Source organism: Trachemys scripta, chromosome 4, assembly GCF_013100865.1.
Source record: "Trachemys scripta elegans isolate TJP31775 chromosome 4, CAS_Tse_1.0, whole genome shotgun sequence".
NCBI classification, from domain to species: domain Eukaryota; kingdom Metazoa; phylum Chordata; order Testudines; family Emydidae; genus Trachemys; species Trachemys scripta.
The window spans coordinates 40534182-40550344 of NC_048301.1; the positions used below are offsets into that span (position 1 = coordinate 40534182).

General features: G+C 51.1%; 1 protein-coding gene across 2 annotated transcripts; it reads right to left on the reverse strand.

Moving 5' to 3' along the window:
* Window positions 1-38: 38 nt before the first annotated feature.
* GSTZ1 (glutathione S-transferase zeta 1) lies at window positions 39-15207 on the reverse strand. Of its 2 annotated transcripts, none has more exons than XM_034768431.1 (9): window positions 15103-15207; window positions 9979-10030; window positions 8894-8961; window positions 7700-7780; window positions 7031-7156; window positions 6385-6463; window positions 5385-5437; window positions 2681-2730; window positions 39-478 (listed from the first exon to the last, which is right to left on the reverse strand). In XM_034768431.1, exons 1-9 carry the CDS (start codon window positions 15121-15123, stop codon window positions 352-354), a joined length of 657 nt encoding a protein of 218 aa, XP_034624322.1. In that variant the 5' UTR covers window positions 15124-15207; the 3' UTR covers window positions 39-351. The 2 variants fall into 2 exon arrangements, with proteins under 2 accessions (XP_034624322.1, XP_034624323.1); XM_034768432.1 differs by lacking the exon at window positions 15103-15207 and adding an exon at window positions 10457-10566.
* Between the last annotated feature and the right edge of the window lie 956 nt (window positions 15208-16163).

Here is a 16163-nt window from a genome sequence, read left to right on the forward strand (position 1 = left end):
TGGGCCCAAAGGCACACAAATGCAGGGCTGAGGATAGCTCTTGATGCTTCTCCTTTAATCTGCTACATGGTGAGATTGAAGGTAGTCAAACATGATCAGGGGTAAGCATGACCTTTCCCTTCCATACTCAGGTCTGCAATGGGCCACCCACAGCTTCTTTCAGAGTACAGGGGCAGGGGCGCTCGCTCTCTTTCTCCTTCCTCCTATGCAGCTGGCAAGGATGCATCAATGCTATGGCTGCCTGTTGGGCACTTATGTGGCTTTCCTTCTCCGGGCAGGGTGTGATCCATTTCTCTGCCACCCCTGCCCTTGTGCTTTAGAGAGGAACAGAGCCCGCTTGTAAGAAGGTCCTTAGGCTCGCAGCTCTGCGGGGGTATCCGGCTGCCGGCATGGGTGGCTCACTTGGAATGCCTCTAGCTCCAGAAGGGCTTTATTGATTCTGGTGATCGTGGGGTATGGAGCCAGGTCTACTTTAAATCTACAAAGGGAAGAGAGATGCAGTCATATACTCCCAGCTAGACAGTCCAGCAGCAAGCACTAAGGGGGAGTTCTACAGAATCCCTGCTCCACGGACCCAGGGCAACACGATCAGCACAAAGCTCCAGAAAAGTCAAGCAGGGGAGAATCATCTGGCAGATTGGGGCCTAGTCTGCACCAGGAAAAAGGTGTGTTCTGATCCTGTGTTAGCTAAGCTCACCCCTAGGATAGGGTTACCATATTTGCACAGTAAAAAAAGAGGACACGGGGGGAGGAGCCCCGTTCTAGCCCCACTCCCTCCCACCCCCTGCCTGCCTCCCTCAGAACTCCCAACTCCCCCCTGCTCCTTGTCCCCTGACTGCCCCCTCCTGGGACCCATGCCATTAACTGCCCCCCTAGGACCCTACCTGTCCCCTGACTACCCTGACCTTTATCCACACCCCCACCCCATATTCACACCCCTGCCCCCAGAGAGACCCCCGGGACTCCCATGCCCTATCCAACTGCTCCACGCCCACTGACAGGACCCCCAGAACTCCTGACCATCCCACCCCCTCTGCTCCCTGCCTGCCTCGACTCCTCTCCACACCCCTGTCCCCCCGACAACCCTCCCCAGAACCCCCGACCCATCTAACCCCCCCTGCTCCCTGTCCCTGACTGTCCCAACCCCTCTCCACACCCCTGCCCCCCGACAGACCTCCCGAACTCCTGACCCATCCAACCCCCCACTCCCTGTCCCCTGACCAGAGCCGGCTTTAACAAGAGCCCAGGAATCGGGCTGCGCTCCGGCCGGAGTCGCGGGGTTTGGGGCTGGGCTGGAGGTGCTCGGCCGGGGCTGGGCCGGCCGCCCTGGGGCCCGAGCCGGGCCGGAGCCGCTGGGGTCAGGGCTGGCGCACTCGGCCGGAACCGGAGCCGCTGGGGCCCGGGGTGCTCGGCCAGCGCTGCTTGGCCGGAACTGGGGCCGGTGCCTCGGGGCCCGAGCTGGGCCGGGCTGGAGCTGCTGGGGCCGGCCGGGGCCGGGCCAGCCGCCCTGGTGCCCGAGCTGGGCCAGAGCCGCTGGGGTTGGGCCCGGCGCGCTCAGCCGGAACCGGAGCCGCTGGGGCCGGGGCCAGGCCGGCGCGCTCGGCCAGAACTGGGGCCGGTGCCCCAGGGCCCGGGCCGGGCTGGAGCCTCTGGGGCTGGCCGGGGCCAGACTGGGCCGCGCTGCGCCTCCCCAGAGCCCTCCTCCTCGCATCCCCCCCGCCCCAGCTTACCTGCTGCTGCCCGTCTGCCCCTGCTTCTTTTCAGACTTCCCGCGAAGATCTAATTTGCGGGAAGCAGGGGAGGGGGAGGAGCAGGGGGGCGGAGTGTTCAGGGGACAGGAGGAGGGGGAAGACAGCTGCGGGGCCGGGGGCGTGCTAAGGCTGCAGGGGATGGGGGGAGCCGAGAAGGTGCTTTGGCTGCCGAGCAGCGCCACTTTTTGATCTATAAATAGCCGACCGGGGGGAAATCCCGGACATTTTTAGATTTTTAGAAATCCCGCCCAGATGGCTATTTATAGATTGAAAAGCCGGACATGTCAGGGGAAATCCGGACATATAGTAGCCCTACCCTAGGATCTACCTTGGCCTGCTAATGTGTGAAAGCAGCCTTGTCTCCACTAGGATTTTACCTCCTGGATGTTACATTGTGTTGGTTAGCATGGGGCAAGAAACACACCTTTTTTCCTAGAGTGGATACCCCCACTGGTCTTACAGCCAATTTTTTTTTTTTTTTTTTTTTAAAATAAGGTTGCCAGTCATTATGGTATCCAAATAGCTTCTCTCTCATAGCGTGTGCAATGCTGCAGTTCTGGCTGCAAGAGGCCCTTTCAATAAGGGCTTCTACTAGCCCTAAGAGGCTGCATTTCCCATGCTTTCTGCATAGGTGGGGACACAGAATCAGGCCTGTCTAAGCTCATGTGGGGGCAGCTGCCAGTCTTGCTCTGGGGGCCACAGGGAAGAAATCCCAGCTCCTCACTTCTGTGAACTCTCAAAAGATACAGGGTTTTGGAAATGAAAAAATCCTGGTGAGAAGAATACCCCGATAGAGATGTGGGGGATGGGGAGAGGGAGTGCTATCCCAATTCGCTTGAGCATCAGCAGGAGAGAGGTCAGGCTTGGCCATCAACTAGGCCTCTGGTGCAAGAAGTGGGGTCTAATGGAGCTGACCAGCCCTCATTTACCTCTCAGCATTGTAAACCTGAGGGACCAAACACAAGTCAGCCATGGAAACCTGCAGTGAAGCAAAGAAAACTGGTCAAAGCAATTCAGAACCCCACCGTACTGCCCTTTAGTGCACTGGCTGGAGCTACAGAGTGCCAGGCCCATTTTTCCCCAAAAGGCCCTTCTCAGCACTCGCCCTGTTCTGTACAGTTCGGATGCTATAGTGGGCCCTATGAAGAGCAGGAGGCTGCCTCCCAGTCTAGCTCCTTTCAGGGCCTGGAACAGCAGTGGGTGGTTGTTTCAATTTCAAGCTATAGCTACACCCAACCCAATCCATGCCTGTGCAGGAGAGGTGAACCGCTGACAGATGAAAATGGTTGTACATATTTATGTTCAGTGTTTACTTTCCACTGGCACCAGGTGTTACATAAAATGAAAGAGGAGGGGCCTGACTGGCTCAGGGGGATGGGATACAAAGCTTTTCACCTCTAGGGCAGCTGCCCCAGTGCTGCCTGGAACAGTAGTGACCATAAACTGTTACTTTCTGATGCCTTTTGGGGGCTTGTGGGCTCTCAATCCAGTTTCTAGCAGGATGGGTATTGCCATGTTGAAACTAAGCTTGTTTGTTTCTTCCACATTGGAGGGAGGGCAGTTATTCTTTTACCAACTTCCATGCAGCGTGAAAGGGTTGAATTGGGAGCTCTGGGGCTGCACAGAAGGTCTCCCTCTCTGCAAGCAGGCTCGGTTGCTGGGCATGGGGACAATGCAGAATGGAACCCTTGGACTCACTTGCAGCTGCTTACCATTGGCCCCAGGAGAGATGCATGGTTACGCACCATGAGGACCAATTCATTAGGACAGCCCTGCACCATGAGATTCCTAGGGCAACTCTGCCACTGAGCAAACAAATCCAGGTGCCCCTCCAAAGAGGGAAGAGACAACCAGTTGGACTCAGTGCCTCTGTCCCCGTGGGTGCTCCGGGGCTGGAGCACCCACAGGGAAAAATTGGTGGGTGCTTAGCACCCACCGGCAGCTCCCCCCCCCCCCCATCCCAGCTCGCCTCCACCTCCTCCCCTGGGTGCACCGTGTGCCCACTTTTTCCCCCTGGCTCCCAGCGCTTGTGCCGCAAAACAGCTCCTCGCGCAAGCGCTGGGAGCCGGGGGAAAAAGTGGGCATGCGGTGCACACCCAGGGAAGAGGTGGGGCCGGGGCCGGGATTTGGGGAAGGGGTCCAATAGGGGCAGGGAGGGGGTGGAGTAGGGGCAGGGACGGGGGGGGGGGGGGTGGGGGGGGGGGGGGGGGGGGGTAGAGTGGGGGGGGGGCCAGGGGCGGAGGGGTGGGATCTCCCACTGGCGCTGGGGAAAGTTGGCGCCTATGGTTGGGGATGGAGAGTTGGAGCCGTGATAAGTGAACCTCACTTACTATTTGCATTGCAATAGCTCCAAGAGGAACCAAGACCAAGGCCCCATTGTGCTTGGCTGTATGTGTACACACACACAGTGTAACAGACAGTCCCTGCACTACAGAGCTTACAACCTAAGTAGGACGGACAGAGAGGGTGTGTGTGTGTGTGGGGAAGTACTACTATTTCCATTTTAGAGATGGAAAACTGAGGCATAGAGAGAGTAGTGATTTTCCCAGGGTCATTTAACGATACTGTGGCAGAGCCAGGAATTTATCCAGATTTCTTCATAGTAATATAGGACTAGAAGGGAGCCGAGGGGTCATCAAGTCCAGCCCTCTCTACTGAGGCAGGAACAAGTAAACGTAACTGTCCCTAACAGGTTATCTAGCCTGTTCTTAAAAACTCCAGTGATGGGGATTCCCCAGCCTCCCTGGGGGTGGAGGGGAAGTGCTATATAGGGGAGAAGCCTATTCCAGAGTTTAACTACCCTTATAATTGGAATTTTCCCCCTTATATCTAACCTAAATCTCCCTCACTGCAGTTTAAGCCCATTACTTCTTGTCCTACCTTCAGTGGACATTAAGAACAGCTTCTTTATTACAGCCCTTAACATAGCTGAAGACTATTATCAGGTCCCGGTCCAGTGCCTTAGCTACCAAACCAAGCTTCGTCCCACAGGTTAGTGGGATGAAGCAACTGCAAGACTAGGACGTAAAGCTCAGGGATTGGGCAGCCTTCTGAAGTCTCTCATACTTTCTGCTCTGGCTGGAAATGGTAGCAAAAAGAGCTGTACTAGTTAGGCTGTTTGGTTTTTTTTTTTTAAATGTTAGTGATAATGAGGTGCTGCGGTGGCAGGGCTGGAGACTGAGCCCTGTGTCAATGCGCATCACCACAGCCACTGTGTCTGCTTGGACCAGGAGTGGCCACCTCCAAGGGGATTTAGTCCTTAGACTTTAGCAAGATGGCCACCAAAGAGGTTGGTTTGTGCTGCAGAGAGGTAGCATACAGACAGGGCCAAGCAAATGTCCCTTCTAGCCCATGGCTTTTTGCCACCCCCACAGAGCTGGGAAATGGAGAGCTGTCCTCCTCCTGTGTGAAATGCAATGAAATGGCTACTCCCCAAAGGAGGAGGAACTAGGGAAGGAGAGCAGATAATGGGCTGAATCGGATGCAGAGGCCCAGGGAATGCTCTGTCTGCATATATCTTGAGCACAGGGTGTGGTTGTGCTGTGACTCCACAGCCTCTATGCCCCAAGCCAGTCCCAGATAAATGCTAGGCTATCCATGCCTTCTGCAAGCTGTGCAGTCTGATCTCCTTACCTCATCCCCAATGCAATAGCGCCCAGCGGTGTGCTGCAGGATCCGCTCCAGAGCTGCAGAAAGAGAGAGTGCATTGGGTCAGGAATCAGCAACTCCCACTTTCAGCGGGGAGTGGTGCTAAATTATCATCAGCCTTTTGGATTGAGTGTTGTGAACCAAGGTACCCTGAGTTGGGCTAGAAGGGAGCAACCCAGGGCAGCACTTACAGGGAAGGAGACTCTCAGTGGAGCTGAGGAAGGAGGGTGCTTTGGGACTCAGCCATTTTGGACCCAAGATGGTTTCAAAAGGACAAAATAGGCTTCCTATTCTTCCCCTCTGCCCCTTGCCTCCGCTGTTAGTGGCAGGGAGAAGGGCTTCCCTATATGAAGAGACTAAAGAGCAGAACTGGAAAGAAGAAGAACAGGAAGGTTCAGGATACAGGGATATAAACTGAGTGAAACAGGGAGGGCCAGTCATTCCTATAGCCCTATCCCAGGTCACTGGAACAAGGAGGCCCAGAGTGAAATTAAAGGCAACGTATTGAGAGGAAATAGAAATGGTATTTTATGCCTACTAGAATTAACCCGTGGGACACTCTGCCATGGATATTGAGGCAACAAGCTTAGTACTATTTAAAATAAAGGGTTTTACACTTTATATGAATGTAAAAGGCATCTGCTGTGACAGCTGAGATAAAAGGTTACGTGTTGTCAGTCCCCGTGTCAGGGTGTGAGCCGACTGCTACAGGGGTCAAGAAGGAATCCCCTCCTCCCTGCTTCCAGATGCAGCATTGAGCTTCCTCTGGAGCATCAGATATTTAACCACTGCTGGATGTGAGATTCTGGGTCAGATGGGCCCTTGGTCTGCTCCAGCATGGCAGCAGATGATACCAGACTAGATGGCTCATTGTTCTGTTCCTGTGCAGTAGAAAGCAGGACTTTGGACCAGATCACCCACCAGACTGCTCATCCAGTGCTTTGTGCTATTGGTAGATGCGCTGATTAATTCAGTGCAGATGTACCTTTGAAACCACATGTGATATAGCGTTGAGCCCATTCCAGCTTCTTCTCCCCTCCCACTTGTTTCAGGAAAGTCAGGTTCTGAGGAGGCCAAAGAGTCCCCAAATTAGCTTGATCCAACAGGCTGTAACTTGCCACAGGTCACACACAAAACAGGGTCAGCTGGGATTAGATGGTGTCAGTCCCTAATCCCCAGTCCCAAACTCAGCCCTTTGGGTCTCTGAACCACAGACCCACACATCCCAGTTCTTTCTCAGAGTTGCCCTTCCCACAAAACATCACTCCTTTGCCTGGAGCTCTCTCTGCCCCCTGCCAAGGGGCTCTAACCCCTGCAACTGGAACCTGCTGCGCTGCTTGCAAATTCAGCTCTTCTTGAATAGAAGTCCTGGGGAACCATGGACATTTCTCATGGTCAGAGCATGTGGTCTTTGCAGGAAGTGCCTTGCTGTTTTCAATCGGCAAAACAGGTAGATGCTGCTAACCATGCTGAGCCTGGATTTAATCCTATGCCACTGTCTGTGTGAGATCTGCCACTCTATTGCCCATCAGCAGTTTCAACAGAATGATACTGTCACAATCTTTGAGAGAGACAGACAGCTACAAACCCAATCTGGCAGTCTCATCTGCCTGTTTGTGACAGGACAATACCTGCAGGGGCTGAATGCCAGAAACAATGTGATCCGAAATCATCCGGGCTTGGGCTCTCTTCTTCAGATCTTGAGGCAGCAGCCTGGGATTAGGCCTAGTCTCTTCCAGGTACTGAATTATGGCCAGCTGCATTGAGCAAGAAGACATGGGTGAGATACTGGAGGGTTGGGGAGGAGAGGCCAGCCCGATTGCATGGCAAAGGAGCAGGAGTTAAAGACAGATTTCCTGTCTGAGGTCTGGCCTCTTCTGATCAGAGGTTACCACCATACCAAACAGTGTGCTTTTGTGATATGGAAAAACTTCCCTGAGGAAACTGGGTGGAGCATTCCTGGCTCATCTCACATCTCTCTCCCTGGCAGAAGCTACCGAAAGACAAATTACCCAGTAAAAGATGGGATTCTGAGACAGCAGCTGAACTATGATCACTAATATCAGGTGCCTTTGCGCCTGATACAGAGTAATCTCTCATCTGGAAGACAACTTCCCATGGCAGTCTCCCTGCAGGTGCTGCTTGCTATACACTTCCCAGCCGGGATCATTTTCCTCATCACAGAATGATACTCTGTGCTCTCTAACCCAGAGACCAGGCATTCTGTGGGAGCAAAGTCCTCCCTCTGGGCAGCAGGACACAGTAAATAATTAATGGGCAGAGCTGGCTGGGCTACTCACCGACTGAGACAAGATGATGCCATCGATTTTCAGAGCCGGGACCTGCTGCATTGGATTTACTACCTGGAATTCAGTAGAAAACTGGAGAGAAGACACTGGGATTACTATACTGTAGCCAAGAAGAGCCAAGTATTTCTCTCTGAAAGGGAAAGCCTCAAGGGTCCTACAGCTCTGTATATTATCTCTCCATGTCTGATTGTTTGGTAGGAGTATGGGCCAGCGCTACCTTGTCTCCCAATTCCCCTGCTCGCAAATGGATTTGCAGTCTTGCTGTCTCTGATACTGCTGAAACCCTGAGGCTTCTCCACTATGTTTTCTCCTTGGCTCTTTCCTCTGCTTCAGTCCTAATGGTCCTGGTATGTTATGACCCTCCTTTGGGCACCAGGAGGCACTCCTGTTGGAGCCTAGGGTTCACTCCAGGTGCATTATCCCCACATTATCCATTGACCCAAGTGACAAGGCAAGATCCATCCCCGATCCCCCCAGCAGTGCAATTACAGTATCATTCTCGGCTTGGCCATGTTGTCATATGCAGATTCCTGCCTCAGTGGTGCTACAGGGCTACCTGTGCTCCAGGCAGTCAGTCTCTACAGTGTTGTTCAGGCATCTCCGTGACAAATGCCTCCATTTTCTGGTGCCACCCATCCACAACCCAGGATTGTACTTGGAAATCGCAGCACCCTGCCTTTATTGCCATCACCTGATGAGCTTGGTTCCCCCATGCCGACTGAAGGCAGAGGGCCTGCCTGCAGCCTCCTGGATAATGTCAGGCACAGACATCAGAGAGGGGAGGAAACTATTATGTCTCATGCAATCTGTCTCTCTCACCCTCCCTCCTGGAGGCTAAGGCAGGATGGTGAGTTTCCCTACCATGCTGTCCAGTTAAATCCCCCAAGCAATAGTGCTAATGCCCCTTCCCATGGAGAGACAAGCCCATGGCCTGATATATGTGAGTTTCAGGAGATTTTCTTGATCTCAGCCTATGCTTCAGTCCACACTAGGAAGGGAGGGAGTTAGGGATGCTGAAGAGGTCAGAGGCAACAGTTAGCTACAGAAAAAAGTCTGGAGTGAGCAGGCAACATAGATCCCATTTCCTTTGCCCTCTGATAATCTTGGGCTGCCAAATTTCTAGTGATGCCTAGGCTTAGCCTGTGTGCCAGCTTAGGGGGAGGCTGACTGTAATTGCCCTCTTACCTGCTGTCCCCCATCCTTCAGGAGGTTCACTGGTTCTTGATCATAGGCAATTCCCTTCAAAGCCAGTGCTAGAGGGAACACAGCATATAGATTCAGAGAGGCAGAGTGAGCCAGAAAGCTAGGTTCCAAGGAAAATGGGCTCATAAAGTTTTAAAATCTCTATTGAAGACAGTTAAAAAACAAAACAAGAAACCCCTTTCCCTTCAGAGTGGTTGTTTTAGATCTCCTGTGGAAGACAGTGCCTCTGTCATGCAGTGCCCCCTAGTACTTTGCTGGGGCACTGAGATCAGTACTAACACCCTATTGAATAACCCCCATTATGCCCTGCATTACAGCACCTTGGGCTGTAGGGTCAGTGGTAGCTCACAAGGGAGATTGCCCTGTGTCACCCATGTCACTTCTGGCAAAACCTTGTTTTAACTTGTCCCCATCCAAATACTGAGCAAGCCCCACCCTGCTTAACTTGCAGGATCAGATAAGATCACACACTTTGAGGTGGTATCACTGCAAGCACAGAACACGGGGCCTCTTTAAGGAATGTGGGAGATGTGGGCATCTGGATTACATTAGCATTATGAAGGAAGTATGTCCCTCTAACTAGCTCTAGAGAGTGTCTGGGGGAAAAAAAAGGAACCACTGAGGGCAGGGGAGAGCCATCCAGAGCCCACTATTGAGAGGCCAGGGCTGAGAAGAAAGGACAACAGAGATCCCACCTTATACTACCAAAGGTGGGTAGATGGTTAAAAGTTTGTAACAAACACACACAAATATTCTTTCAACCCCAGTAAGTATTTTGTCTGCCCATGGCCACTGGAGTTTCAACAGGGTACATGAAATGGTTATTCTCTTGATCCCCTATTAGCCTTCCCCTCCCCCAAATGCAAATTGATTCTAGTGTTTGCTCTCTCCTCCCGCTGGAGAAGTGGAGGAAACCCAAAGTCACTGTTTTTTCAGTTGCATGTCTGCTGATCTCTCTCTCACTCAGTAGGTCACTAATTAGTTTGGTTAGTGAAGGGAGTTAGTGTTCAAGAAAGGTGGTGGGTTGACAGTGCCAGAGCAAAGAAGAATTAAACACCAGATCTTACCAATTCTTACTCTCCAGGAGCAGGAACTTCGGAAATAGCTATAAAGAACTGGCTGAGGGGAGAGAGAGGAAAGTGGATTACATGATGGTAATGCCAGCAGTTTCTCAGCTAGAGGGAAGCATTTTTCCTTCTGCCCCTTTGAAAATTTGATCAAGTTTGATGCATTTCAACAGGGATACTAGTCAGGTGAGTTTGGGCCCTTCAAAACGTCTTTCTTTGTCACTTTCAGATGTGGGCTTCTTTATCATTCTTTTGATATCTAAAGTAAAATTCCCTTTTGTGTACAATGAGATGCTCCATTTGAAACCTCAGTGGCATGAGCCAGCCCTTTGAGCCATTCACCGACATGCACGTTCCCAATGTGGAACAGAAACTACTCATCCAAGCAAGTGCTGAGAGTGCAGGGAAATGAATCTCTAGTCTATCTATTGAACCAAGGAAGCGCTCCCCCAGCTACTTTAAATCCTTTGGATCTCACCTTTCCAGAGGAATCCATGGACTGCGTATGCAGTTCACTCCAAAGAGTGAAAGCCACATGGCCCTGCCTTCTCTTTTCACTCAGCTGGGGTGGGGGAAGGCTCGGCCCCTACAGCCAATGAGAAAAGTGCCAGAATCCAAATTCTTAATAGCTTCCTGTGTTCAGAAGATTCAGCAACAGGAACTGGCAGGATTCAGTTCTTTTGCGAGTGAATATCCTGTACCAGCCACACCTATAATTCTCTTTAGGTTGATATATTGAACCCATCACTGTGATATCTGGCTCTTGTCACAATGGATAAAATATTTATATAGAGACTTTTGGGTTGCTGGAAGCTGAAAGTGCAGAAATACAACTCGTGGGATAATAAAAGGAGAGCAGGTTCTAAAAACGGGGTTTCTGTTATCACAAAGATGCCAGCTCTTCTGAGCAGGGACTGTCTTTGTGTAAAACTGGGAATACACTGTGTAACATATAACAAAGGTTCCTCCTCTGTACACAAGGCTTGTTTGCATTTCTTATTAACGAATAATAAACCTCTAGCTCCTTCCTTTGGAGGACCCCAAAGCACTTCAGAAAACGTTAATAAATTAACTCTCACATGCCACCCCTTCTTCCCTCCCCCCAAAAAATGCAGTGTCATGATATCCCCATTTTACAGAGGGGAACACTGTACCAGAGAGAGGAAGTGACTTGTCCATTGACTTGTATGACAATGGCAGAACCAGAACTAAAACCCAGGAGTCCTGAGTCCCAGTCCTGTATCTAAGCACTAAATCATTTTCACAGCTAAATATTGGATTAATTTAAACTGTTTACAGAATGTAAATGTTTGACTAAATTATCCCAGCCAAAGTTCACCAGAGGAATGGCTGGTAGGAGGTCAGGGAAGGAAGGAATGCTGCAGTATTACCTGCTCTTGGGATTTTCCTGTGACATTCATGCTATTGGGTGATTTTCACAAAGCCTCAGCTCCTGAAGTCGTAAGATTATGTGAAAATCTGTTTTCATTTAAAAAAAAAGTAACTTTCTAGCCCTTGTGGTTGCAGATCAAAACTGGAAACTGCAAACTCTAAGGAATCAAAAACCAGAAGGTAAAGAAAAAGCATCCAAAATGTATTAATTTTGTTCATTTTTCTTTGGGACCTTGCTCAGAATTTTTGAACACTTGGATTTGGCAATATCTTCCCTTTGCCTCTCTGTTCCCTGGCTCTAACCTCCCCGTCAAGAAAGACATTTTCCTGCTTGCTCTCTCTCTATATTTCTGCAGTCTGCCTGATCATTTGCTAACAGTGTCATGCATGTAAATTGTGTCATGCTGATGACCTTGCTCTTTAGTTTCAAGGCCCCTGAGGATAAGGGGAAAGCATCACATTTACTTTACAACTTAGGATCCTTTGGCACTTGAGCCAGTGCCAGCTCAAGTTAACACTGCCTTTCAGAGATGTGAAAAGGCCAAGAAATTGGTCTGCACAGGGAGAGGGGAGGTGAAGAGAGGATCCAGGGCAGTAAGTCCTCCCAGTCACATGCTGGGTGTGCAGAAGTGCGATCAGATTCCAAAGAAGATTCATGACCCTAAGAACATTAGACTGGCCATACTGGGTCAAACCAAAGGTCCATCTAGCCCAGTATCCTGTCTTCCGATAGTAGCCAATGCTAGGTAACCCAGAGGTAATAAACAAAACAGGTAATCATCAAGTGATCCATCCCCAGCTTCTGGCAAACAGAGGCTGGGGACACCATCCCTGTCCATCCTGACTAATAGCCATTGATGGACCTAACCTCCATGAATGTATCTAGTTCTTTTCTGAACCTTGTTATAGTTTTGGCCTTCACAACATCCTCTGGCAAAGAGTTCCACAGGTTGACTGTGAGTTGTGTGAAGAAATACTTCCTCTTGCTTATTTTAAATCTGCTGCCTATTAATTTCATTTGGTGACCCCGAGTTCTTGTGTTATGAGTAAATAACACTTCCTTATTTACTTTCTCCACACCAGTCATGATTTTAGAGACCTCTATCAGATCCCCCCGTAGTCGTCTCTTTTCCAAGCTGAAAAGTCCCAACCATATTACTCTCTCCTCATGACTCCTTCACTGAGAAGAACCATTGACTCTTGTTTCTATTCACATCTCATTCTTTAGAGAGGAGTTCGGGAGTAGTATGGATAAAGAACAGAGCAGCTGACGGAGTTCTATGCTTGGCTCTGCTTGTGGTGATGCAGTACATGACCCAGGACATAACCTCTATGTGTGAAATGGGTGGGGGAATGAGAACTCTTACTTAACTAGGGGGCTGTGAGGCTTAATGCACTGATGGCTGTAAAGTGCTTAGAGAGCATCAGCTGGAAGGAGCAGCCAGTACAAAGTACTACAGAGTGTTCCTGGTGACACTTATACCTTGTAGCTTATTCCACTGGCTAATAACCTGACTCTTCCCCCAAAACTTTGCCCAGCTGAGGACCACATTGATAGCTGGGTGACAGCTGAAGGCTACATTCTACATGGCTTAAAATGGATCATATTGCAGCAGCTTACATCTTTAATAGAGGCATACAGCCCACACAGCATACAGGTTCCATTATGCAGCAATACTTCTTGAGGCTCAGTGGGAACTTCTTGGCTCAACATGGAGCACCATGGGCAGCATGTCCCTGCAACCCTGTTTCCCTCTAAGTGTCACTTCTTCCCAGGCTTTCACTGGTACCTATATGTCTCAGGCTGTATCAGCCTGACCAGGCTCTTTGCATCCTGACCATTTGTTGATTCGGACCGCAACACTGTAACAGCCCTGTGTGCATTACCTGCCTCAATACAGCAGCCCTGGCAACAATGGATAAGGTAGGATTAGAGAGGGAAAAAATGTTCCTGTGAGGTATGCCCAAGGGTTAGAAACCCATCTGAAACTCTCCACCTGTGCTTTGTTAGATTATAATTTATCATTAGACCATAACCCAAAAGAACAGAATAAATCATTCAGTTCTTAATCACCCAATACATGTGCAGAGGGTTCCACTACTATAGGCTGTGGGAGGGGAAAATATACTATATATTGTAATTTATGATAGTTCTATTTCATTTGCTCCACATGCTGTTTAAACTCTGATCCAAATTCCTTGCCCTTCCCTCAAACACACATGCCATCTGGTGGGATGCCTCTTGTTAGATGTTGAAAGCCAATCTGATCACTTACAAAATTTTCTGTGTTCTGCAGTTGTCCTTATACTAAGCAGTTTATTTCTTTCCTGGAGACTTTTACGTGGAGGCACCGGATACTAACTTAGGTCTCGATCCTGCAAGCTGTTCTACCTGGGCCAGGGGTCTCAAACACGCGGCCCGCGGGGTGATTTTCTGCAGCCCGCGAGCCCCTCGCAGCCCCCCCGCCCTCCCCCAGTGTTTATCAGAGCGGTGGCTGGACGTGCACAGGGAGCAGGGCAGGCTCTTTGCCTGCCTGCCTGCCCTGCCCTGTGCAGCTCCAGGAAGAGGCTGGAACGTGGGGAAGTGGGGGGCAGAGGGGCTGTTGTTTTAGGCAGCGCTCCCAGCAGCTCCCACTGGCCAGGAACGGGGAACCACAGCCAATGGGAGCTGCTGGCGGCAGTGCCTCAAGCAACAGAAACACAGCCCCTCCGCACCCCCACTTCCCCACGTTCCAGCCTCTTGCGGGGGGCAGGGCAGGCAGGCAGGGAGCCTGCCCTAACCCCGGTACGCGCCGGGCCAGATCCTGCCCCCCAAACCCATCCTGCAGCCAAACCCCCTGCCCTGAGCCCCCGCCGCACCCCTCCTGCACCCTGACCCCTGCCCTGAGCCCCCGCCACACCCTGCACCCCAATCCCCTGCCCTGAACCCCCTGCTGCACCCTGCACTCCTCTTGCACCTCAACCCACTGCCCTGAGCCCCCTGCCGCACCCCACACTCTTCTTGCACCCCAACCCACTGCCCTGATCTCCCTGCTGCACCCCTCTTGCACCCCAACCCCCTGCACTGAGCCCCCTGCCCCCTTGCTGTACCCCTCACCCCTCCTGCACCCTACACCCCAACTCCCTGCCCTGAGCCCCCACCACACCCCATGCCCCTCCTGCACCCCCTGGGAACAGGGAGGGGGCAGAGTTGGGGTGAGGATTTCAGGGAAGGGGTGGGAAGAGGCGGGGCAGCGGTGGGGCCTCATGGAAGGGGTGGGCAGAGGTGGGGCCTCATGGAAGGGGCTGAGGGCGGTGGGGAGGTGTCAGTAATGTGGCCCTCAGGCCAATGTACTAGTCCTCATGTGGCCCTCATGGTCATTTCAGTTTGAAACCCCTGACCTGGGCAAAGCCCAAGTGAAGTCAATGTGGCTCTGTACAGCCATAGGGGTCTGCCTGTGTGGGGCATATTGCAGGACTCAGGGTTTAAACTGAATCCAGGGATTACTTACATCTGATCAAGGGGCCACAATTTCAGCCCATCTTCCATAAAACATGGGGGGTTGAGGGTAGCTACATCCCTATTTGAAAATGCACAGTCTGCACTTCAGATGCCTCTGAATTAACCTGAAGATCTTCCAGCTGAAGCTGCATTATCTGTAGGAGAAATAAGAGCTTCTCTTTGTGCAGTCAGAGTGAAAGAAAAAGCCCCAATTCTGCTCTCGGTCTCTGGGCCCCAGTAGCAGTAAATACCTTCACTAAGGTAGTACTCATCTTGCACTTTCAGCACCGCTCTGTTCTGTCTCTCCGCCTCTGAATGAACAGAAGTCACACAGATGCTAACATTGCATTGGCTGACACATCCTCCTTCACGTACTCTCTATAGGTCTGTTCCTGCTGCCAGTCTTATACAGATGAGGCCCCAGGCATGCTTTGAGAGTTGTTGGGATTCTGGGAGTAGTAGTTCTAGATGCTTTTCCAGGTCTTAAAGCATCTCGATTGGATAGTTTATGCCCAAAAGTTTAGATTTTTGTAAAGAGGAAAAGATTTTTAAAATCCTCATATTAACTGAAACATTTTAATATTATTTTCTAAAATTTCAATGAAGAATTTGAATGTAAACATCCCTCCAAAAGTAATTGCAACGCAGGGAGTGCAGCATACAGATCAAAAACCAGAAAGTGAATCTGTCTAGCAATAAAAGTAAATCTGATCAATTAAGCACTATTGTATAAGCACGACAAACATTGCAAGTGCTGTGTGTGCCCAGCTGATGTGTGTGTGAGCAGTGGAAGAGCAGTTACTGGGTGTGTCTGTCAGTGAATGGGGATGGGCAATGGATGTGCGCATACTGTGTGTGCACACATGAGATGTGTGTGGTGGGTGGGGTCTGTCAATGAATGGGGGCGGGCAGTAGTGTGCGCATGATGTGCACATGAGCTGTGGCTGTTTGTAGACAGCACAGTCACTGTGTGTGTGTGTGTCTGTCAGCAAATGGGAGCAGTGGGTATGCGCGGTGGGGGGGCAGGGCAGTCACTGGGTGTGTGTGGGGGAGTCTGTCAGTTAATGGGCCTGGGGGGGTCATTGATGGGTCATTGGATGTGGGGGTCTGTCAGTGAATGGGGGGGAGGGGTGGGCAGGGCATTCATGGGGTGTCTATAGGGTTCCGTCAGTGAATGGGGAGTGACAGTCACAATGGTTCTGTCTGTGACTGGCAGGCAGGGCAGTCGCGTGGTGTCTGTCAGTGAATGGGGAGTGGCAGTCACAGGGTGTCTGTCAGTGAAGGGGGGCAGGCAGGGCAGTGTTGGGGTGTC

Bases quoted from the DNA above. Each gene is read 5' to 3' on its own strand.
- GSTZ1 (XM_034768431.1), bottom strand. From the start codon at position 15,123: ATGAGTACTACCTTAGTGAAG. The intron at 6,464-7,030 runs GTATTGTCCTGT...TGGCCTCCTCAG, and splicing joins CTGGCATTCAGCCCCTGCAG to AACCTGACTTTCCTGAAACA. The intron at 2,731-5,384 runs GTAAGGAGATCA...GCTTCACTGCAG, and splicing joins GCTATTGCATTGGGGATGAG to GTTTCCATGGCTGACTTGTG.